Source organism: Aphelocoma coerulescens, chromosome 29 (assembly GCF_041296385.1).
Source record: "Aphelocoma coerulescens isolate FSJ_1873_10779 chromosome 29, UR_Acoe_1.0, whole genome shotgun sequence".
NCBI classification, from domain to species: domain Eukaryota; kingdom Metazoa; phylum Chordata; class Aves; order Passeriformes; family Corvidae; genus Aphelocoma; species Aphelocoma coerulescens.
Window position 1 is genome coordinate 1618149 of NC_091042.1, and position 22198 is coordinate 1640346.

Genomic DNA, 22198 nt, shown 5'->3' on the forward strand with positions numbered 1-22198 from the left:
GCCAGGCAGGGATAGGGAGGCAGGGCCGGGCAAGGCAAGGCCAGGCAGTGAAGGCAAGGTAAATCCAGGGAAGGACGAGGTGAGGAGGATGAGGTGGGGGATGAGTAGTAAGGCCATGGCAGGGAAGGGAAAGGTAGGCAGGGCAAGGCCTGGGGTGGGTTTGCAAGGCAAGACAAGGTTGGGGGAGGCAAGAGAAGGCAAGTCAGAGGAGAGGATTGCAAGGGAAGGGCAGGCCAGGAAAAAAGGGGTAAAGAAGTCAAGGTGGGGAATGGGTGAGCAAGGCAAAACGAGGCAGTGAAGGGGTAGGAAGGGCAAGGGTGGGACACAGAGGGCTCAGTAAGGAAGTGCAAGGTTGCAGCATACACGGCAAGGCAAGTGATGGCCTGGAATGGCAAGGAAATGCAATGTTGGGTAGGGAAAGGCGAGGCAAGGCAGAGGAATCATAGGAGGAGCAGGCAAGGCAAGGCAAAGCTGGGGAAAAAGGGGTAGGGAAGACAAGGTGGTGCGTGGGTGAGAAAGGCAGTGCAAGGCAGGGGAGCCGAAGGAAGGACAAGGAGGGGTCGGGAAGAGAAGGCAAGGGGGGCTAGGAAAAAATTCGAAGAAACTATCCCTCATTAGTTACCCCAGCAGGAGTGGCCAAAAAGGTATTATGAGATTCTCCAACACCCAGAGAGGAACAAAAGAGATCTTCTGCCTCATGATGACTGGGCTTGGGAAACCTGCCCCAGGCAACTGTCCTGGCATCTGGGCAAGAACAAAAGAGAGAGCTCTGTGTGTGCCTGTCCCTGTCTTTTCAAGGCACCCCCCAAAACCTCCCACCTCGGCAAACCAGAGTAAAACACCCCGTGGCCCTAAAGGGACAGTAACACCAACTGCATGGATGGAGAGAGGAGAAATGTGGAACACAATGCACATTTTTTGAGGCACCCAGGACAGGAAGTCAAATAGGGGATGTGTGAGAAAGGCAATTCCAGGTAAGGGAGGGGAAGCAGGGCAAGGAAAATCAAGGGTTGGGTTGACGAGGCAAGGCAAGGGAGAGGTGGGCAAGGCAAGGAGAGTCCTAGGAGAAGCAGACAAGGCCGGGCAGGGCATGGCAAAGGTAGGAAAGTGGGAAAGGGCCGTCTTTCCTGTGGGAAAGGGCCGTCCTTTGCCGCATCCGTGGCCAAAAGTGGGATTCCGCCTCCTAAAACTGCGAATGTCCAAAGATTGCTCCCGGACAAGGGCATTCAGGTCCAACAGGTCTGGCTGGGCTTGAACTCCCAGGGGCTGCCTCTCATCTTCCCCCAAGGCACTGGAGCCCCAGGCTTTCCCTGCTGTGGAAACAAGCAGGGCACTCACTGAGGAGAGTGGGATTCCGCCTCCTAAAATTAGGAATGTTTGAGGATTGCTGCCAGATGAAATCTGCCAGGACCAACGGGTGTGGCTGGCCTTGGACTCCTGGGAGCCACCTCTCAGCTGCCCCCGAGACACTGGGTTGCCAGACTTTCCTCCCTGCGGAATAAAGCCCTCCTTCACGCCCAGGTACCCGGAGTTGTGAGCGGGATTCCCCCTCCTAAACTGCAAACATTCGAGGATCACTCCCAGACAAAAGCTGCCAGGACCCATGGATCTGCCTGGCCGTGGCCTCCCGAGGGCCACCTCTCAGCTGCCCCAGAGACACTGGGTGCTGGATTTTCCTTCCTGTGGAGGAAAGCCATTTTTCCAGGCCAATACCAGCAGTCCAATGTGGAAATACACCTCCTAAAACTGCAAAAGTTCGAGGGTTGCTCCCAAACTGCCAGGACTGATAGGTCTGGCTGGCCTTAGACTGCCAGGGGCCACCTCTCATCTCTTCCCAAGAGCCTGGGGCACCAGACTTTACTTGCCGTGGAAAAGACCCTTCCATCGCAGCCAGGCGCCTGTGGCAGAAAATGGGATTCCACCTCCTAAACCTGTGAACGCCCGAGGACTGCTCCGGACGAGAGCTGCCAGAACTGACGTGTCTGGCTTGCCCCGGCCTCCCAGGGACCTCATCTTGTCTGGCCCCGAGGCACTGGGGTGCCCTGCTTTCCTTCCTCTGCAGAAAGGCTGTCCTTTGCAGCCCAGTACCCACAGCCAAAAGTTGAATTTCGACTCCATAAACTGGGAACGTCTGGGGGTTGCTCCCGGATGAAAGATGCCAGAACCGATGGCTCTGACCGGCCTTGGCCTCCCAGGGGTGCCTCTCCTCTGCCCCCAAAACTCTGGGGCATTGGGCTTTTCCTCCTGTGGAAAAGAGGAATCCTCTGCTGCCCTGCCGGGCGCCTTGGGGCTGGATGTGGGATTCTGGCTCCTAAAATTGCGAATGTCCAAGGATTGCTCCCAGATGAAAGCTGCCAGGACCAACAGGTCTTGGTGGGCAGGGTTAGGGTTGGGGGTTGGGGTCAGTGTTACGATTAGGGATAGGGTTTGGGATAGTATGGAGAGGGTTAAGTGTTTGGTCAGGGTTAAGGTTAGGGGTTGGGTTTGCTTTTGATTTGGGTTTTTGTTTGAGCTTCAGGGTTATGGGTTTGGGTTTGCATTATGATTTTGGGTGAGGGATTTTGTTAGGATTATTGTTAGCCATTAGGGTTAGATTTTGCGTTAGACTTAGGGGTTTTTTTGGGTTAGGGGGTTTTTTTAGCTTCAGAGTTAAGTTTTAGGGTCAGGTTTCTGCTTATTGGTTAGTGTTGGGTTAGGGTTAGAGTTTTAGGGTTAGGGTGTTAGTCTTAGGGGAGTAGGGTCCTGTTTGTACTGGCAGCTTTTGCCTAGGAGCTTTTGCCTTGGATGTATCGAATTTCGATTTTATATTCTAATTTCAGCCATGAGCTCCTGCAGGAGAACTCCTGTTCCTTTCCACAGGAATGAAATCACGTACCCGCAGTGTTTCAGGAGCAGATATGGGGCTGCCTGTTGTGTGTAACAACCACCAAGACTTTCCTGTGCTGCCACCCTCCCTGGCACCCACCTGGGCACCCATCTCAGCACCCAGCCCTGTCTTTACATAACTGACTCAGAGCCTCCTGCCTTTTCCAGGCAGCAGATTATGGCACATGGCTCCCAGGATGATTCCTTAAGCCCTAAATCTGCTCCCCGTCCTTCCCTGAGGTAAGGCAGAGCAAGAGGGCGGCAGGAGGTGTCACACCGGGGTGACACCGTGATGGCCCTGCCACGCCTGGCGTCCGGACATTCAGCATCAGGATTCTGACACTCAGCATTGGGATCCTCACGTTCAGCATCAGGATCGGGACTTTCAGCACCAGGATCCTCGTATTCAGCACCAGGATTCGCAGCTTGTGCTTCCCAGCACAGAGGAAACAGCTGGGATCCTTCATCTGATCCCCATTTTCATGTTCAAGGATGCAGCAAAGTGCCCTTTGGGACTCTGCCTCAGTGGCTGCCGAAAACGGGGAACGTGGCCTCCCACGATTTCCTTGGCACCAAACTCCTGCCTTTTAGGCAAGAAAAGAGCTGATCCAGGCACTAGAAGTTCCCTGTCCCAGATCTCACAGTCCAGATGGCCCTTGAACTTCAGGAAACACATAAAAACCTCCCAACCACAGACAAACAACAGCAACAAAACCCTTTAAAGCTGAAGATAAGAGAGCAGTCGGGCTGCACGGGTAATTCGGGAAACAATTTTTGCAACTCCTGGGCTAGGGCTGCCCTTGGAGCTTTGGAATCCATTCCCAGTGGAGCAGGAGGGATGGAAACTCCAAGGCACCTTTCAAGGGGAAATTGCAGAGTTTACTGAGTGCACCTGCACAGTGCAGGTGCCCAAGCCCTTGGCTGGAACAGCAGCTTCCCAGATTTATCTGCTCAGCCAATTCACCTGGATAAAAAGTCAGGTGGGAGGAGTTTTTGGGGTTTCAGCTGAGCCTGTGGGATTGCTCAGGCAGCACTGCCACGCCAAAGGGAGACAGGTATAAAAATACAGCCCAGGGCTCCCAGCAGCTCCTTGGCTAAAGACATTAAATCCTGTCCTGATCCTGCTCAGGGTGGATGGAGCCATTTTAAGCTACAGTTTAATTTAAGATCTCTTGGGTAGCTGAGCCCACGTCAACGTGCAGGTTGTCACAGCTTTGGTGCCAAAAGGCCACCGCAGCCACAGAGCACAAACCTCTTTTTCCCTGCGGAGGGCACAGAGGGGACATTCCACGGTCCCTTGGAGTCTCTTGGGATGCTGCCCAGCTGAAGAGGGACCCACGGGGATGATCTGAGCAGCCCCAGGGAAGATCAAGGTGAGAAGACCATCCCCCATCCCCTGCTTGGGAACATCTAAGGGGTGGGAAAGTTTAGTGGAATTCTGAAGGCTTTCCTCCTTTCATGGCACCCATCAGTCAATTGTTGGCTTCTGTGTAGGAGCAAAAGGGTTTAATTCCTGCTGCCAGGCCCAGCCAGCGTGTCCCTGCCCACAGCTCCTGTTCCAGGGCTGTCCTTTGTCCTGGGGGAGCCAGGAGCTGCTCCCGGCTGCTGTTCCGCTGGGAAAAGTCTTTGCATTTATTAGGATGTGCCCTGGATAAAAGGGGAGGGCGGCTGGGAAGGGCTCAGACCCTGTGTGTGGCATTGAGGGGGTGGACACGTCCTTCCTTACCGGTGCAGAGCAGCCCAGCCCAGCTGTTCGGTTCCCCGATGCGCCTCTACAGCCCTGGGGCCGTTCCCAATCTCACCGCCCCCCCTGGGCTCAGCGCCTAAACCGCGGGACACTCACCCACCCCTCAAATTCCCGAGGTGTCCCCCTGGTTTTCCCACTGTGCTGCGGGGGGCTGCTCCCCTCCTGGGCTGTCCCAGCACCCAGACACCCCCGTGCGAGCGTTTGCACGGGGCAGAGGATGGAACCCGGGCTGTGCTGGAGGCCGGGAGGCAGCCGAGGCTTCCCAGTGGGATGAGGGATGCTGGAGCCCCCATGGTTCCCACGCCCGCTCTGTGTCTGCACAGGGGGAGTGACAGTCCCGAGTGCCCCCTCATCCACCCGGCAGAGGCTCCTGGCCCCAGGCAGGGCGCGGGGCCAAGCTGGGCTCGCTCCCCCCGCCCAGGCCGGATGACAGATGCCTGCAGTGGAGGAGAACACGCTGCAGTTCCCACTTCCAGCCTGGATGCCTCCGACCCGGAGCTGCACTATGAGGAGGAGGACGAGGAGGAGGAGGACGCATTGTCAGAGTCCTCGGAGCCCTCAGACACCAGCAGCATCTTCTCCGACGACTCCGTCTATCCTTGCTACGAGGTCTCCCCGGAGGCTGACGGTGCCGAGGTCCTCAGTCTCTACCAGTGCTGTGCCAGGAACGATGCCAAGCTGGTGTGGGAGAGGCTGGAGCGTGGGGTGACCCGGAGTGAGGCCACAGAGCTGGACATCAACGGGAGGGTGAGTGGCTGGGGTGGGCGGGGTGTGCACCCTGCAGAGCAGAAAGAGGATTTTCCAGGAGCAGGCAAATCCTGAGGGCTGCTGGTTGCTAAAGCAGGCAGGGCAGGAGGGAGAGGCCTGGCTGGAATGGGTCTCCTGGGGTTGATGCAATCCTTGGAGCAGAACCTCGTCCGTCCTCCCATCCTGCGCCTGCCTGGTTTGGGTGGGGGGACACTTCGGAAGGGCCGTGGGAGCACCGTGGTGGGAACGTGGTGCGGAGCTGGTGCTGAGTGTTGTTCCCTCTCCAGAACGGGCTGATGGTCGCCTGCTCCAAGGGCTTTGTGGACATTGTGCCGCTGCTGCGGAAGTGCCCCTACATCAACGTCAACCAGCAGGACAACGATGGGAACACGGCCCTCATGATGGCTGCCCAGGCAGGTCAGCACTGCGCCGGCCTCGGCCTCACAGGCAGCACCAGTGACACCCCTCAGGAAGGGATGTGACCCCCCTGTGCTTCCCCCAAAAACCACAAAACCATCTGCCACGAAAGCCGCGGTCCCAAGGGATGTGTGACATTGGCTACACTCACGGTTCACCTCAGCACTGCTTTAAAACTGGTGCAAAAATGGAGATTCCTGCAGCACTGTTCTCTCAAAGGTGCTGTGTCGGGTGGCAGAGCCGGGCTGGAGCTGCCCCGTGAGCTCCAGGAAAGCTCCTGGAGCCGCAGGGATTTACCTGCCCAAAGGCTCTGAGCTCTGTGTAGGGCCCAAACCTCCAGCCACGATGGTTTTCTTTGCTAGTCTGGCTCCCTCCCCCCAGTTTACCAGGAGGGGAAGGAGAAGGATCCCGAAGTGGGGATCACTCTTGATTCCCGTTGTATCCTTGCTGGAATTCATGATTTTATGGGTTTTTTTTGCATTTTTGGGCTCTTTTCTGTGTTCTCCACTAAAGCAGCACTGTTCCCTCCATGGCCAAACCTAAACAGACCCAAAGCTTTTCAATCCTGATCCTTTCAAACTCCTGCATATCTGCACCCTCACGGAATGCAGCTGCGAAATCCTTTGTCCAGCAGGCCCCAGCCGTTGTCCCCGTTAGCTGTCGGAGCTCTAACGCAGCTTCTCTCTGGCTGTTAAGGACACATCACCATTGTCAACTACCTCCTCAACTACTACCCTGCGCTCGAGGTGGACCAGCGAGACCCCCGGGGCCTGACGGCGTTGATGAAGGCAGCGGTGCAGGGGCGGCAGGACTGCGTCACCGCGCTGCTCCTGGCGGGTGAGCGCCTCCCCAGGGGCTCCCCGGGGTTTCGGGAAGGGGTGGCTCTGCTGCTCAGGGTGGGGTGTCGAGGTGATGCTCTCCGCTGTCTCCAGGAGCTGACCTGCAAGCGGTGGATGCCGTGAAGGGGAAGACGGCCAGGGAATGGGCGACCTTCACCGGCCGCTTCGAGACAACCGTGCGCATCCGGACCCTCCTGCGGCGCCCGCGCGCGGAGCAGTTTGGAACCCAGTACCAGCCCGAGTGGCCGGCCCTGGCCGAGCTGGTGGCCAAGGCCCTGAGCCCCAAATCCAGGAGCAAGAGGCTGTCGGAGAAGATCCGATCCATGTTCACCTTCAACATCCCCCGCGATGCCGAGGAGGACGGTGTGATGGACCACATGGTGAGGATGACCACGTCCCTTGCCAGCCCCTTCGTGGCCACTGCTTGCCAAACCATCTGCCCCGACAGCCCGCCCGAGGTGGGCAAGCGCAGGCTGTCCGTGCCGGAGATCCTCGGGCAGCACGTGCCGGATCCAGAGGACGAGTCAGAGGCGTCCTCACGCCCCAGCACCGCGGGATCATCCTGCAATGGCCAAGCCGTGTCCGGGGTCCGGCCGCTGCCGCCGCGCCAGCCGCCCAGCCGCCTCCTGAGCTTCCTCCCGCTGTGGCTGCGGCGTGGGAACATCGTCTTCCCTGAGCCCATCCCCAAAATCAAAGTGAGCAAGACCTCCGAGTCCTCCGCCAGGGAGCGGAAGCCGCGTGTGAAGGACAAGAACCTGCTGCAGCCGCCTCAGTGGAGGTACAAGGTGCTGAAGGAGGAGAAGAGAGCGGCTGAGGAGGCCAAGGGCGGGGAGAAGAAGAAGAAGAAAAAGAAGAAGAAAGGTTAAGGCAGGAGGTGTCGGGGTGGGGACAAGGGTCTCGCTGTCCCCTTGGATCCGCTGGCTTCTCTGGCACAGGGGTGGTTTTGTTCCCGGTGGATGGGAATGTCCAAGGGAGGAGGATGCACCCAGCTGAAATATCCCCGAGGGTTCACAGGCCCCTGCCTGGCCTCTTGTCCTCTCCACCCCAAGGGTGGCCACCCTAGCATGGTACATGTCGTGCTGGGCACTTCCGTGCTGAGACCCTGCACCGAGCTCCAGGGATGCCAGGGAGCAGGACTGTGGCACGAGTCCTTCCTCTGTTTTTTCCTCTTCTTTTTTTTTCCCTTTTTTCCTGCCTCTTTGATCTCCCCCAGCTCTCGATTCCACAGCGTGCGTTGGAATGTGGCTGAGCAAATTAAAATGGAAGTGGTTGCCATGTTAACGGGATTGATTCCATGAATAAAGCTCGGGGTTGCTGTGGGGCTGGCAGGAACGCTCCCCCTTTGCTGCCAGTGTCCCCTGGCTACCCTGTCACATCCTCAGTGACGTTCCCCGCTCCCGTGTGCTCCTGTGTGGTGGATGGATACACCAGGGCTCAGCACAGCTCCACGCTGCGGAAGGAGCACCAGCTGCCAGGCACAGGCTGGAAACCAAGCGAAACCAAGCCTGGGGTACTCGTGGGCTCCATCCCCAGCTCCCCCCAGAGCTCCAACTCTGCCAGCGCTGCAGCAGCAGGGTGCTGGTGTTCCCGTATTTCCAGGTCCTCTCAAATCCAGCTCCATCCCAGGGTGCAGGAGCGCGAAGCTGCGGTGCTGGCTCGTGCAGCGTGGGCAGAGTTTGACTCCAGGAGGGCGATGGGCCGTGTCACGGTGCTCGGAGCAAAAGTTACCCAGGTCATAAATAATTCTTGGCCAGGTGTGGAGCCCCCTCCTTGCACCACCCCCTTTTTAGGGGCACGGGAGTCCACGCTCCCCATTTTGAGGCTGCAGCTCTGCCCTTTGTGGGGCGCTGGGAGGTTTGGGCTGGGCCGCAGGTGGGGAAGCATTCCCGTGGGGAAGAAGCTGCAGCGTCCCCGGCTGTTCCCCTCTATCCCTTGGCTCGCTCGGGCTCCCCGGCACGTGGCTGCCCTCCTTCGCCAGCTCCCTGCGGCTCGCAGATGAGCCGGGGGCGGGCGGCACATGGAGCAGCCGTGGCATGAGCCGTGCCAGCCTGGCTCCTGCCACGCAGGGGGAAGGGAGAGAGGGGCTCCCGCCGGCCCCTCATCCCCCTCTGCCGCCACGGGGGTGGCTCAGTGAGACCCCAAGGGACGGCTGGATGTGCCTGCGGAGGGTCCGGCTGTGGTGCAGGGATGCCCCTTCCCTTCTGCAGGATGAAATCACAGCGATGAGCACCCGGAGGATGAAGGAAAGTCTCACTTTGGCTTCAAGGGGTGACGGGAGGTTGTTCCAGGGCTGGCATGGGACCGTGGGTCGTGGTGCTGTTTGAGTGGTGCCCAGCGCCGCTGATTCACCCTGTGTGCCCCAGACAAGGGCTGGAACTGGGGCAGGAGCCTGCGGAGGGTTTGATTTGCCCATCACCTTCCTCTACAGTCAATCCCACTCTGGAGGAATTCACTTTCCCACGGCGACAGTGCCAGAGCTGCAGCTGGGCCCAGGTCTCCCACCCATCCCTGCCCTTCGAGTCGCCCAGGATTAGGATTTAGGAACTTTCAGAAATTCTTGAGTGTTTATCCCCCCAGCGATGGTTAATGATTTAAAAAGGAAGGTGGCCCATTTGAAAGATGCAGTTGCAGGGATCAAAGCAGCCAGCAGCAGCGCTTGCCAGAGAGCTGGCGTGCTCGCCTGCCCAGAATAACTCCTGCCCGCCGCCGCAAAAGCAGGATGCCCTGTGTCTGCTCCCATGGAAGGGATGCAAGAACCATCCAGGAATAACCCCGGGAGGGGCCAATCCGGCCGGATCACTGAGACCCGCCTGGAGCAGAGATGGTCACGGAGATAAGGTGTCTGCAGGCACCAGTTTCCTCCCGGGCAGCCCCTATCTGATGGAAACTGCCCATTTCCCCCGCGCCGCTTCGCAAAGCTCCCGGTCCCGCACGGGCAAAGTCACGTGTGAAGGTCCTTCATGTTTTATCCTGGTTTTGTGCTTTTGTTTGTTTAAATCTCCTAGATCGCGGCTGATAGCGGGGCCAGGCGGCCGGCGAGATTCAAAGCTCCGCCGCCACCGTGTCCCGGCCCGGGGAGGCTCCGGGTGTGGGTTCGTGATGCGGTTGGGGCTGGTGATGCGGCGGCAGAGGGGAGGTAAATCAGGCCCGGTCACCGCCTTAGGAAAGAGGCTGCGATGCAGGAGCGGTCACCGTGCCGGGAAGCAGCCGGCAGAAAGGCGGGGATGGGGCTTGGGATGGCTCTGGAGGGAGAGGTGGGAGGGCGGGAGGAGGGAGAAGCAGCTGAGATTGGGGTGACCCAAAGAACAGCCCCGAAAGTGGCAAAACGGGAAGCAGCGCTTCCGCTGCCCACGGTCCCGTGCTGGGGGAGTGGGAAGTGCCCGGGCTCTGGCCGTGGGAACGGCCCTGCCGACGGTGTCCCAGCGCCCGCCACCGTCCCGGTGCTCGCCACCACGGCGCCGTGTGGGAGCAGCGGGGCTGTGCCAGGGCAGGGCACCAAGCGAAGCCTCTCAGGCCACCGTGCCCTGCTCCATGCCCGCAGCCAGGGCTCCGCATCTCCAGTGGAGCGGCCATTCGGTGCCACGCCCTGATGCCACCAGGGTGAAATCCTCCCCTGCCCTCCAGCACTGCACCCTGGAATTGCTGGGGCCAGCATGGAATAACCAGGGAGCCCCTTGGCTCTGCCACGGTGCTCCATCCCCATGAGGGCTGGAGCAGGAGGGAGGGCCAAGCAGGTCAAGGTCATTCCCACAGCATCGCTCTAGAACATTCCCATCCCCACCCCTGTCAAAGCAACCGGCTGTGCTCCTGCTAAAGACCTTGGGATGCTTGGGGTGAAGTGGTGGTGGCCATGCCCATACCATGGCATAGGGTTTGCCATGGAAACTGGGAAACTGGGGTGGGAAAGCCCTTGGTGAAGGACAAGGAGGGAGTAACAGGCAGGGGAAAGCAACCAGGATGGAGCTGGGGCCCGGTGAGCGGGAGGAAGGGAGGCTGGTCGTGGCTGTGTGCTCAGCAATAGGAAATGCTTTATTAGCTGGGAGTGGTGGAGAGAAGCCAGGCAGGAAGAGGCAGTAATAAGAAACATTTTTTTGACTTCTCCCACATCCAGACCACAGAGCAGCTGCCAAACGGCTGCGTCGGACAACGGGGTCGCCAAGCCGAGCCCCTGCAGCCAGGCCGGGAAGGGTGACATTCCCCCAGCGGGACGGGCACGGCCGTGGGAGCCCCCACGGTGACAGGATGGGTGGCGGGAGGGGAGCAGATCCATGAAGATCCTCCGAGTCGGGGCTCAGGGCACGGAGCAAAGCTGCCCTGGCTGAGCCAGATCCGCGAGCGGGATCGCGGCCGGGAGAGCCTCGCCAGGGCCGGGCAGTGCCGTGGGCTCCCGCAGGACGTGGATGCTGTAGGTGAGTGGGGAAGAGCCACGCGCTCGTGGGGTCTGGGGCTGCACCGAGCTCAGCGCTTCCCTCCTGATTTGCCCCTGAAATCGGGATTTGGCTCCGTTTTCTTTGTGTTCCGTGGGACGCTGGTGTTGACATCAGGGTTGAGAGGCTGGAATTTGGGCCAGGGGCGTGAATCTGGGTTCACACCAGTGTGGTGGTGGCAGGATCTGTCCCCAGGTCCTTGCTAAAGAGCTGGAGTAATAAGCAACTGCAACGGAAAGGCTGGAATTGACATGGGAAATGGGGAATTTGGGTGTATTTTGAAAAGGCATGGGGGAAAATGAGGGAAAGTTGAGAGCTCTGCTAGCGAGGGCTGCAGCGGGCAGTGGGCTCCAGCACCACAGGATGTGCCGCCTCGATGCTCCCCTTCTGCACAGCCAAATCCCAGGTCTCTCAGAGGAGGGGTGGGCAAGGAAGACCCCAAAGGGCACTAAAGAGGCTCCATCTCCAAAGCCAGTCTGGGGAGAGCCCACCATGGAGCCCTTTCACAGTGTGGGCACTGGAGCCCGCTGTAAGGCCGGGGCAGCCACACTGCCCTTGTCCCTGCTCTGCACGAGGAGCTGCAGGCGATGCCACCCCCACACCGAGGTGACCCCGAGCGGGTTTTGCTGCTCTCTTTGTGTGCTGCACGTTCCTGGGATGGTGATTCCCCATCAGCGAGAGGGGCCGGGGTGGAGGAGCCCACGGAAGGGTGAATTCTGCATCCGTGACCTGCCTGCAGCTGCGGGCAGGGAAAGGAAAACCTCCAGCTGTGCCTGAAGCCAGGCTGGAGCCTTGGTGTCCGTGGCAAAGCTCCTGCCAGCTCTGTCCTGCTGTCCATCCCGTCCTTCATCGCTGCGGCCGGTACACGCCCGGCTCACCTGGCTGGCACCGGCGCTGGCACGGGGGTCTCGGCTGTGTGGGACCCCCTGCGAAAAGGTGGCACAGGGAGCTGAGTCGTGAGCCACATCCTGTGGCTGAGCCCCCTGTCAGCAGCAGAAACCACAGGGGAGGGCGGAGGAGCTGGGATTGAGAAGCTCGGCCGAGCTGCCCTGGTAAGAGCAGGGAGCCCTGAACCATCCCGCACATCCCGGGGCTGTGCCCAGCCACCCTTCCCTGAACCCCTCTTGTCTCCTGCTCCGTTTTCCCTTTGCTTTTTCCTCCATGGGGTCATGGGGAAATTCCTCTTCCACAGGGCTGGTTCTTGGTCCAGACCCTCCAGCTGCAGCACGGCTGCCTCTTGCTCCCAGCCACTCCTGCCAGCACCCATGTCCCATCCCACAGGTTTCCCTTGGGGGTTTTTCCTTCTCCTGATGCTACAAATCCCAGAGAATATAATACAGCACCCGGCCAGGCTGGGTAAGATGCTCTAGATGTCAGGAGGGCTCGTGAGCTGCAGTTCCTGAAGAGAAAGGAGGAAGGAAGGGGCAGGGATGGGTACACCAGGACTGGTTGGTGCCACTGCTGAAGAACCCGGGATGTTTTTCCTGTGGGATGCCAGGAATGACTCCGGATTAAGGTTTGCTCTCGGTAATGACGACGATCCATGCGATGTTTCGTACACAGCAGAGTTTTGGGTGAGGCCCTGCCTGCTTTGTATTTCATGGCAAATATCCTGCAGCTGTCTAATGGCTCAGGATTTTGTGGAAGTGGCTCCAAGGAGGGAATTCACCACCTGGGAGACTCAGCTTCCCTTTGAAAACCTGCATCCTGGAGCTCTCAGGATTGCGACAAGTGCGGTGCTCGGCAGCATCCCGGCGGTCGGGATTCAGCAGCCCAGCTCCAGAGGGGTTGAAGTTTTAAAATAAAGCAGATCCCAGCCCAGCTCCGGGGGTGCTGGGATTTTAAAACAAAGCTGATCCTGGCCCAGCCAAGGGTCAGATGGGTCAGCCTGGCACCGCTCCTCACACGGGGCACCAAGGACCAGCCCCCAGCTCCTGCCCTCCAGCCCCAGCACCCAGGACCTGGTCGCCGTTTCCTCCCCTCGAGCAGCAACCAAGTGAGTTATTCTGGGGAGGAAAAGCCCGATTTACGGCATGGCTGGAGCCTGCCAGGGTCAGCCACGTCCGTGTGCGCTCCCGAGGGCCGGGCTTGCGTGACTTCGCTTCCCCATCAAGGCCAGAATCTAAACAATCTTGATTCCTGTCCCAGCAGCCCTGGGCTGGGCTCTTCAATTGCAGGAAACGGAGCTTTTGGCATGTTTATGTCGGGAACACGAAGAATGAGCTGAGGAGGGGCCGGGAGCCCGCGGCCGTGGAGCGAGGCGGGGGGCGGCGGGGGGATCGCCGTGTTTGCCTTGGCAGAAACGTCTCTTTTACGAGTGGGAAAAAAAAAAAGGAAGATTAAAAATAGCCAAACTTCCCCCAAAGGCTCAGCAAGGAATTTTTGGCTGTCCCAGCACCTCTCTTTGTGTCATTGATAAGCTCCACACAAAAGCACCCCCAGGGCTGAGCCCCTGCCCGTGGCCAGCGGCGCTTGGTGGCTCCTGGGCTGTGCACGTGGGTGTGGGGGCTTTGAGCTCCATCCCATAGTCCGGCTCCTGCCCAACCTGGAATCTCCAGCAGTGCCGTGGCATCGTCGCGGCTGCCAAGGCCATGGGGTGTGGTTTTAGGGAGCAGGAGCCATGGAAGCAGTGGGAAATGCCGGTGTCCCTATCACTGGGAGAAGGGAAGGAGGTTGGGGCTGCGTGGAGATGGCAAGGGCCTGGCTCCAGTGCATTCCTGAGCGCTGTGGGGCCGTGAGGGGCATCCCATGCCATGGTAGGGAGGTGCCCCGAGCTTGGGAGGTCCTGGGATCTGTTCTCAGGAAGGGCTGTGCCCAGGATGTCCGGAGCCAAACTCAGTTGGAAGCAGCACATCCTACCTCACTCCATCTCTGCCTGCCCTCTCCCTCTCCCTCCCCAAAGCCCCCATGGGTGGTGATGAGCCCCGTGGCGGGGCTGGGGGTGCCAGGGCTGCTCTCACCCCTCCGCTCCCCACAGGACGATGCCGTGTGGAGCCGGTGGCCGGGTGGTGCTGGCGCTGATGACCCTGTCCCTCAGCTTCGCAGCCGGTGAGTGCCAGTGCCATGGGGTGATAGCCGGTTAAAATAAGCCCTCGGCTTTTTGGGAGCATCTCTGCCCAAAATAAAACCCAGGGTGGAAGCTGGGCTCCTCAGGGACTGTGCTGTGCCCCTTTGGAATGCTGGCCCATCCCCCAGAGAGGATCTCAGCTTAGTTAATTGTGGTGGATCAAGTGCTTTGCTGTCACCGGAGGGGAGATGGGGAAAGGCTGGCACCACGTACTAAAAAACTGGGTTTTCCCAGGGGTGATGATGATGATGATGATGATGTTGGGAAGCACGAGGAGCTGCTCAACATCCCGGGGAGCAGCAGGTGACCTGGGGACAGATCCAGGCTGGGTGCTTTTGCAGGGAGGGCCAGGATAATGTGGCTGTGCCAGGGAGGAGCAGCAGAGCTTATTGGGGTCTCTACCAAGTCCCTGTCCTGCCCATGGGGCCACCAACCCCAAACCGGCCCTGCCACCACCCCACGGCCCTGGCACCAGGCAGCATTTGGGGCAGGGACACAGGAAGTGCAGGATGGGCCACCGCAGCCATCCCCTCACTGTCCCTTGCTGTCCCCTCACTGTCCCTCGCTGTCCCTTTGCTGTCCCCTCGCTGTCCCCTCAGCACCGGATGTCTGGCTGCCCTCGTGCTGAACTGACTGATTCCAGGAGGGATATTTTCTGCGCAAAAGGGCAGAGCTAAATTAGGAGTTTGGGAGCGTGGCCGCCATCTGAGCCACTCTGGCACCGTGGCGCAGGAAAGTGCCTTCAGGGAAGTCAGGAAAAACTCCAGGAAAGACCCTGGGTTTGGCACCCAGCTCCCAAAACACCCACTGGGGAGGCCCTGGCTGAGTTTGGGGCTTTTGATCCCAGTCTAGCTCCTGGGATCAGGCTCCCACAGGTCCCACATCCCCTGGGATTCCGTGGGCAGGATGTGACCCTGTGTGTTGTAAACCAGTGCATCCCAGTAAATCCCAGCTGCTGGGGCTGGAGGCACAGTCCCTTCCGTAGAGCCTCTTGGGGGTGTGGGAGCAGGTGACACCCAGGTTCAGGGCTGGCACTTGGATCCTCTCCTGGAGTTTCCCAGGAGCTGTCAGGATGGACTCCCTGTACTGAGCGCTCACAGCAGCCTTCCCCTCCTTCTAGGAGGCTGCCCACTCTCAAAACTTGGTTCAGGAGTCTTTAGGACAATGTCCCTGTCCCCAAAGCCACTGAAGCTCCTGGGTGGGCAGCGGGGTGACCCCATGGCACAATGTGTCCCCTCCTGGTGCCCGCAGAGGAGCTGCTGTGTGCCTGCGACGTGCCCCACTGCAGCCAACCCAACTGCACGGGCACGGTGTGCTTCGTCAGCAAGAGGAAGGAGGAGGGGACCATCACCCAGCACCGGGGCTGCTTCTCCCAGAACATCCTGGAGTACTGCCACACGCCCGTGACGGAGCAGTACGGCGCGAGGTGCTGCAACTTCCACATGTGCAACGCCGAGCTGGAGATCTTCCTGCAAGGTACAGGGCCGTGGGGGAGAGGGGACGAGCTGCCCACGTGGCTGGAGATGTGGTTGGGTCTCAAGTTTGTCCCTGTCCTCACTCAGCATGTACAGAGCCACCTTTTCCCAAGTGAGACAGGGCCACCAAGATGTCCTCAGGTGTCCCTTCTTGGGCTGTGCCTGCAGAGCTGCCACCCGTGGGGTTGATCCCAAAGCAGAGACACTCTCCCCAGGTTCAAGGCCAAACCCCAGACCTGCACCCACCCAGGTCCACCCTCATGCTCCCATCCCTCGTTTCCCCTACCCAGGAGAAGATGCCCTGGGAAAGACGCCTTCCCTATCCAACCTCCTCCTGATGATTTTCGTCCCACTGCTCGCCCTCCTCGTCCTCGTGGCACTCACGGCACTCTTCTGCTGGAAGGTGGCCCAGCACCGCCACAAGCATAGTGACTTTGGTGACACAGACCTCATGCTGAAGGCATCCATGGTGGGAGACAGCACCTTAGAGGTGGGTGAGCTCCATGAGACACCCCAAATGTGCCCAAGGTGTGGGTGGGTGGGGGGTGGCCGCCATGACCACCCTGACCGTGGCCATGACCCCGTGGCCACGACCCCATGGCCACCCTGTTTGCGCAGGACCTGCTCAATGATGACTGCACCACGGGCAGTGGCTCCGGGCTGCCCTTCCTCGTCCAGCGAACGGTGGCTCGGCAGATCACCCTCATGGAGTGTGTGGGTAAGGAGAGCGGCCGAGGCAGGGGCAGCTGCCCCAGTCACCCCCAGCTGGAGCTTGAGTGATGGCACCACAAATTCAAACCAGAAGGGGGGTTGGACCCAACCGTGTCAGCCAAAACCCAATAGCAGCCCCAAGTTCTCCCCCTGTCCTGCTGACTGGGGAGGGAGGGAGCAGCTGGGTGGGTGAGTGGATGTTGGCCGAGGTCAAGGAACCCTGTGGTGCTCCTTCGCTGTCCCACACGGGAGCCAGGCGGGCCTTGGGAGTGCACTGAGCGATGCGGGGCCATGGCTGTGGCAGGTAAAGGGCGCTACGGCGAGGTGTGGCGAGGCGTGTGGCACGGGGAGAGCGTGGCCGTGAAGATCTTCTCCTCCCGGGACGAGCAGTCGTGGTTCCGCGAGACAGAGATCTACAACACCGTCCTCCTCCGGCACGACAACATCCTGGGTGAGTGGGGGGGCCACGAGGGCTGGAGAAGTGGGGGCAGAGCGTGGTGGGTCCATGGTCCCACGCCTTTCTCCCTGTCCAGGCTTCATCGCCTCTGACATGACGTCCAGGAACTCCAGCACGCAGCTGTGGCTCATCACCCACTACCACGAGAACGGCTCGCTCTACGACTACCTGCAGAGGACGGCCCTGGATGTGGAGACCTGCCTGGGCTTGGCCTCCTCCATCATCTGCGGCCTCGTCCACCTCCATGTGGAGATTTTTGGCACGCAAGGCAAACCCGCCATCGCCCACCGGGACCTGAAAAGCAGGAACATCCTGGTGAAGAGCAACCGGCAGTGCTGCATCGCAGACCTGGGTGAGATGGAGGGGTGGGATGTGGTACCCCAGGTATGTGGCACTCAGGGGGGTGAAACCCCAGGGCTGCGATACCCGGGGTTGCAGCTCCCAGGGGTGTGGTACCCAGGGATGTGGTACCCCCGTGACAAGGTACCCCGGGGATGTGGGACCCCACAGATGTGATGCTCCAGGAATGTGATACCCTGGGGATGCAACGTTCCAGGGATGTGATGCCCCAGGGTGGTGGTGCCCCAAGGATGTGGTGTCCTGGGGTTTTGGTACCTCAGGGATGTTACGCCTCGTGGATGCAGCACCAGCACAGCACTGACCAGGGCCGGTATCCCAGCATTTTACAGTTGAATCGATGACCTTAAAAGTCTTTCCCATCCCAAATAACTCAGTGATCTGTCCCCCCAGGGCTGGCTGTCATGCACTCCCAGGGCAGCGACTACCTGGACATCGGCAACAACCCCCGGGTGGGCACCAAGCGCTACATGGCCCCGGAGGTGCTGAGCGAGCAGATCCGCACCGACTGCTTCGAGTCCTACAAGAAGACGGACATCTGGGCGTACGGGCTGGTGCTCTGGGAGATCACCCGGCGGACGGTGGTCAATGGTGAGCAGCTCCCGGCTGCCGGCTCCGCTCGCTCCCGGCTCCCCGCGAGGCTCCGCGCCCGTTCCCGCCTTCCCTCCTTTTCTTGCTGGGTTTTTTTTTTCCCCTTTCCTTCGCCCAGAAGATTAGCTGTAAATTATAAACACTGTAATCTAGTGTCAGCACCCGGCTCCCTGATTAAAGGGCCCATTAGACTCAATCAGTGCTTTGTTTGTTCAGCGCTGATTAGAAAACAAGCAGCTTCAAGCGCTGCCTGGAAAGCGGCCACGGCCGGGACCTCCGGCCGCCGGGCTTGGCTCGGCAGCTCGGGACTGGGGCAAGGGGTAGGGTCCCCCCACGCTGGGGATGAACCTAATTGGGGCAGCCTGGCCAGTGCTGCTCATCGCGGCAAAGTCCGGTAAAAGCATTAATTAAATGGTGGGCGCTGGCGGGTGGGGCGGGAGGTCCCCCCAGGCGCAGTCTGGCCCGGATAATCTCATTTACGGCCCCAGGGCTCCCTCAGATTACACATTTACACCGAATTACCCCAGCCATGTGCACGCAGGAATGGCCTTCAGCCGGCTGGGTTTAACCCTTCCAGGATCGCTCACTCTCCAGGACGTGGAGAGTCCACCCTTCATTCCTCAGGGAATCGGGGATGGGGAGCTCCAGGGGACCCTGAGGTTTGGGGGTCACCCCTTGGGGTGCAGGGAGCTGGTGGGGGCTCGTGGCTTCCCAGAGACATTAAATCCCACGGAGACACGGACATATGGAAGCATTAATCAGAGATTAGCTGGGCCAGCTGGCAGGCTGGCCAACAGGTGCTGAGTGGAGGTGGCCACAGTGCCAAGGGCTGGTATCGGTGCTGGACCTGGTGCCGGAGCTGATATTCGTGGTGGGGCTGGTGCTGGACTAGTGCCAGGGCTGCAGTTGGTGCTGGAGCCACCGGTGGCATCGGAGCCAGCGCCAGAGCCAGCTCCCACCGCCCCATGTGTCCAGTGAGGCACATCCCACCGGCAATTCCCCACGTGCCCCCCCGGGCAGGGAGCAGCTCGGTCGTGCCGGAGCCTGCGGGCAGCCCACGATGTGCAGGATGGGGGTGAACCCCTCGCTCTCCCCCGTCCTCACGCCAGCCCCCTCCCGCAGGCATCGTGGAGGAGTATCGGCCGCCCTTCTTTGACGCCGTGCCCAGCGACCCCAGCTTCGAGGACATGAAGAAGGTGGTGTGTGTGGACCAGCAGACCCCCGTGATCCCCAACCGCCTCTTCTCCGACTCGGTGAGTCCCGGGGGACCGCCCTCCTCCCAGCCCGAGCCGGACCTTTGCTACCCATTTCATCTGTCCCTCTTTTTGTGCCTCCCCAGGTTCTGTCGGCACTGGCGAAGATCATGAAGGAGTGCTGGTACCAGAGCCCCTCGGCCCGTCTCACCGCGCTGCGTATTAAGAAGACGTTGAAGAAGCTGAACAATTCCGTGGAGAAGCCAAAAGCGGAGCAGTGAGCGCCGGGAACACACCGGAGCCGCTTACGGGCTGCGCCGGGGACGGGATGGCTCCGGTCGCAGAGGGGATTTGCTCACAGCCCCTGCCTCTCCCACCCCTCCTTCGAGCCGTTTGAATTTGCAAGGACGGAAAAAATAGGAAACTTCCCCCCCCCAAAAAAAAAAAAAAAACCACCAAAGGAGGAATCTTCCACCCGGCCATAAAAATAACCCCCGGATCCGTCACCCGACACCGGCGCGTCTCGCCGGGCCGGCGGCGATGGCAGGTGGTCGCCCACCCCGAGCCCCGAGGCTGGACGCCACGGCGAGGGGCACCGATGACAGAACCAGCCTCTGCTGCACCCCCGGCCCTCGGGGCACCCACCCAGCGCCGGCCGCGGAGCTGCCCAGACCCGCCCGGAGCTGGCAGCGGCAACGGAATTCGGCAGGAATTCCCCGGCAGAACTGCGGTGCCCGGCGCACCCCTCGCTAAAGGAGGGATGGGTCTCGCTGGGAAAGGATGGTCCAAGGGCAGCACCCCCCTGGCCAGGCCAGATCCGCACCGTGGATTGTGGGGATCCCAAGTGCGAGGAGCTGCCGGCGTCGAGCGTGGCCTGAGCGTTCCGTGTGCTGCAGGGACCTGCCAAGTTGGGGGTTCCACGGTGATCCTTCCTTGCCGAGCAGCCAGCATCCCCCTTGCCAAAGAAGTGCCCTTTTGGGTCTTTGCCAATATTTTGGGTTTTTTCTGAGGTGTTTTGGCTCGGCCGGCTTCATCCCGCGTTGCTCCCCGCCATCCCAAAATCCACCCCATGCTTGGAGATGTTTGGACATGACCAGGATGGGATGTTCAGCAGAACCAGCTTTGCCACATAACTATTTAATTATTAAGATTTAATATATTTAATAAAGTGTAAAGCTATTTTATCGCCTAAGAGCTGCCGAACCTCCCATGCTGGGCACTGGGCACCGCAGCAGGATGGGCCTCGGTGCCCCTGCATGGCTCCATTCATGGCTTCACCTCCTCCTATCCAGCAGCACCATTGGATCCCGTAATAAACCCAGCTCCAGCCTCGTGCCAACCCTCTCCCTGTGCCCGTGAGGGGCTGGGGCTGTTCCAGGGGGCCATGGCCACCAGCCCTCCTGCTCTGAGAGGTTTCACGGCCGAAGCCCCCCGGGATGGAAGTGGAGCTGGTGTGGGATAATGTGGCCGTTCAAGGGGTTCAGCTCCGAAGCGTTCTCAGCACATCACAGCTGCTGCCTTGGTCTGCGCCCAGTTAGAGACTGGAAGGAACCGGGCAGCAAAGGGCAGCTGCTGGTTCTGGGCAGGGCATGAGGGTATGGAGGGTCTTGGGTGCCCTGCCCTGGGCTTGGAGTGCCCCACCTGGGGGTTTGGGATGTTCAGCCTGGGTCTTGGGGTGCCCTGCCTCAAGTTTGGGGTGCCCAGACTGTGGTTTGGGGTGCCCTACCCAGGGTTTGGGATGCCCAGCCCAGGGTGGCTCAGTCCCCACCGTGCACCAGCTGCCCCGGGAAGAGTGCACACACACACACACACACACACACACATTATGCTTGCACACACACACATCACGCTTGCACACACATCATGTACACCTGTACACACATATCACGCCTGAACACGCAGCCCATGTACGCTCAAACACGCGTCACGGATGTTTGCACACATGCGATGCCTGAGCACACGCAGACATCAGGCGTGCTTGCACACACGTCACATTTGAACACACACTGTGCACACACAGCATACAAACAGTGCCTGAACACACAAATCATGCATACATGACCACACACCACGCGTGCTTGCACACACACATCATGCTTGCACACACACAATGCGTGTGCACACACACACCACGCAGGCTTGAAGACGCACAAATCATTCCCGAACACGTGCCCACCACGCACGTGCACACAACTCATACCTGAACACACATCACGTGTGCTTGCACAAACACGGCACAGATGCCACGAGCACTCCACGGATGCACACACGCACGCCATGCATGCTTACACCATGCATGATTGCACACACACACCAAATCACACTCGAAAACACAGATCAGGAATGCTTGAACACACTCATCATGCGCGTGCACACATCAGACATGAGGGCACCATGAAAATCATGTGTGCACACACATCACACACATCACAAACACATCACACACACAGAGACATCACACACACACACATCTATCACACACACAAAGACACATCATACACACACACATCTATCACATACACACATCTATCACACACACAGAGACACATCATACACACACACATCTATCACACACACGTCGCATATCACACGTATCACACCCTATCACACACATCTATCACACACACTGAGACACATCACACACACACATCTATCACACACACACACGTATCACACACATCGCATATCACACCCCATCACACACACACATCACACACACGTATCACACACACATCACGTCACACACGTATCCCACCCTATCACACACATCTATCACACACACAGAGACACATCATACACACACACATCTATCACACACACACATCTATCACACACACGTCGCATATCACACGTATCACACCCTATCACACACATCTATCACACACTGACACATCATACACACACATCTATCACACACACACACATATCACACATCGCATATCACACCCTATCACACCCCATCACACACACACATCACACACACGTATCACACACACATCACGTCACACACGTATCCCACCCTATCACACACATCTATCACACACACGTATCACACACATCTATCACACACGTGTCACACACACACACGTATCCCACCCTATCACACACGTATCACATACACACGTATCACACACCCTATCACACACGTATCACATATCACACCCTATCCCACCCTATCACACACGTATCACACACACACCCTATCACACACGTATCCCACCCTATCACACACGTATCACATATCACACCCTATCCCACCCTATCACACACGTATCACACACACACCCTATCACACACGTATCCCA

The 22198-nt window shown here is 59.3% G+C and overlaps 2 protein-coding genes across 2 annotated transcripts; both read left to right on the forward strand.

Moving 5' to 3' along the window:
* Window positions 1–5038: 5038 nt before the first annotated feature.
* Window positions 5039–7868, forward strand: ANKRD33 (ankyrin repeat domain 33). The gene is made up of 4 exons (XM_068997790.1): window positions 5039–5359; window positions 5647–5776; window positions 6473–6613; window positions 6709–7868. The coding sequence occupies exons 1-4, from the start codon at window positions 5039–5041 to the stop codon at window positions 7479–7481; spliced, it is 1365 nt and encodes a 454-aa protein (XP_068853891.1). The 3' UTR covers window positions 7482–7868.
* A 2838-nt stretch (window positions 7869–10706) lies between these two features.
* ACVRL1 (activin A receptor like type 1) lies at window positions 10707–20085 on the forward strand. The gene is made up of 10 exons (XM_068997789.1): window positions 10707–11024; window positions 14020–14090; window positions 15361–15585; window positions 15875–16074; window positions 16203–16302; window positions 16600–16746; window positions 16829–17104; window positions 17503–17700; window positions 18823–18953; window positions 19040–20085. The coding sequence occupies exons 2-10, from the start codon at window positions 14024–14026 to the stop codon at window positions 19172–19174; spliced, it is 1479 nt and encodes a 492-aa protein (XP_068853890.1). The 5' UTR covers window positions 10707–11024; window positions 14020–14023; the 3' UTR covers window positions 19175–20085.
* Window positions 20086–22198: the final 2113 nt, after the last annotated feature.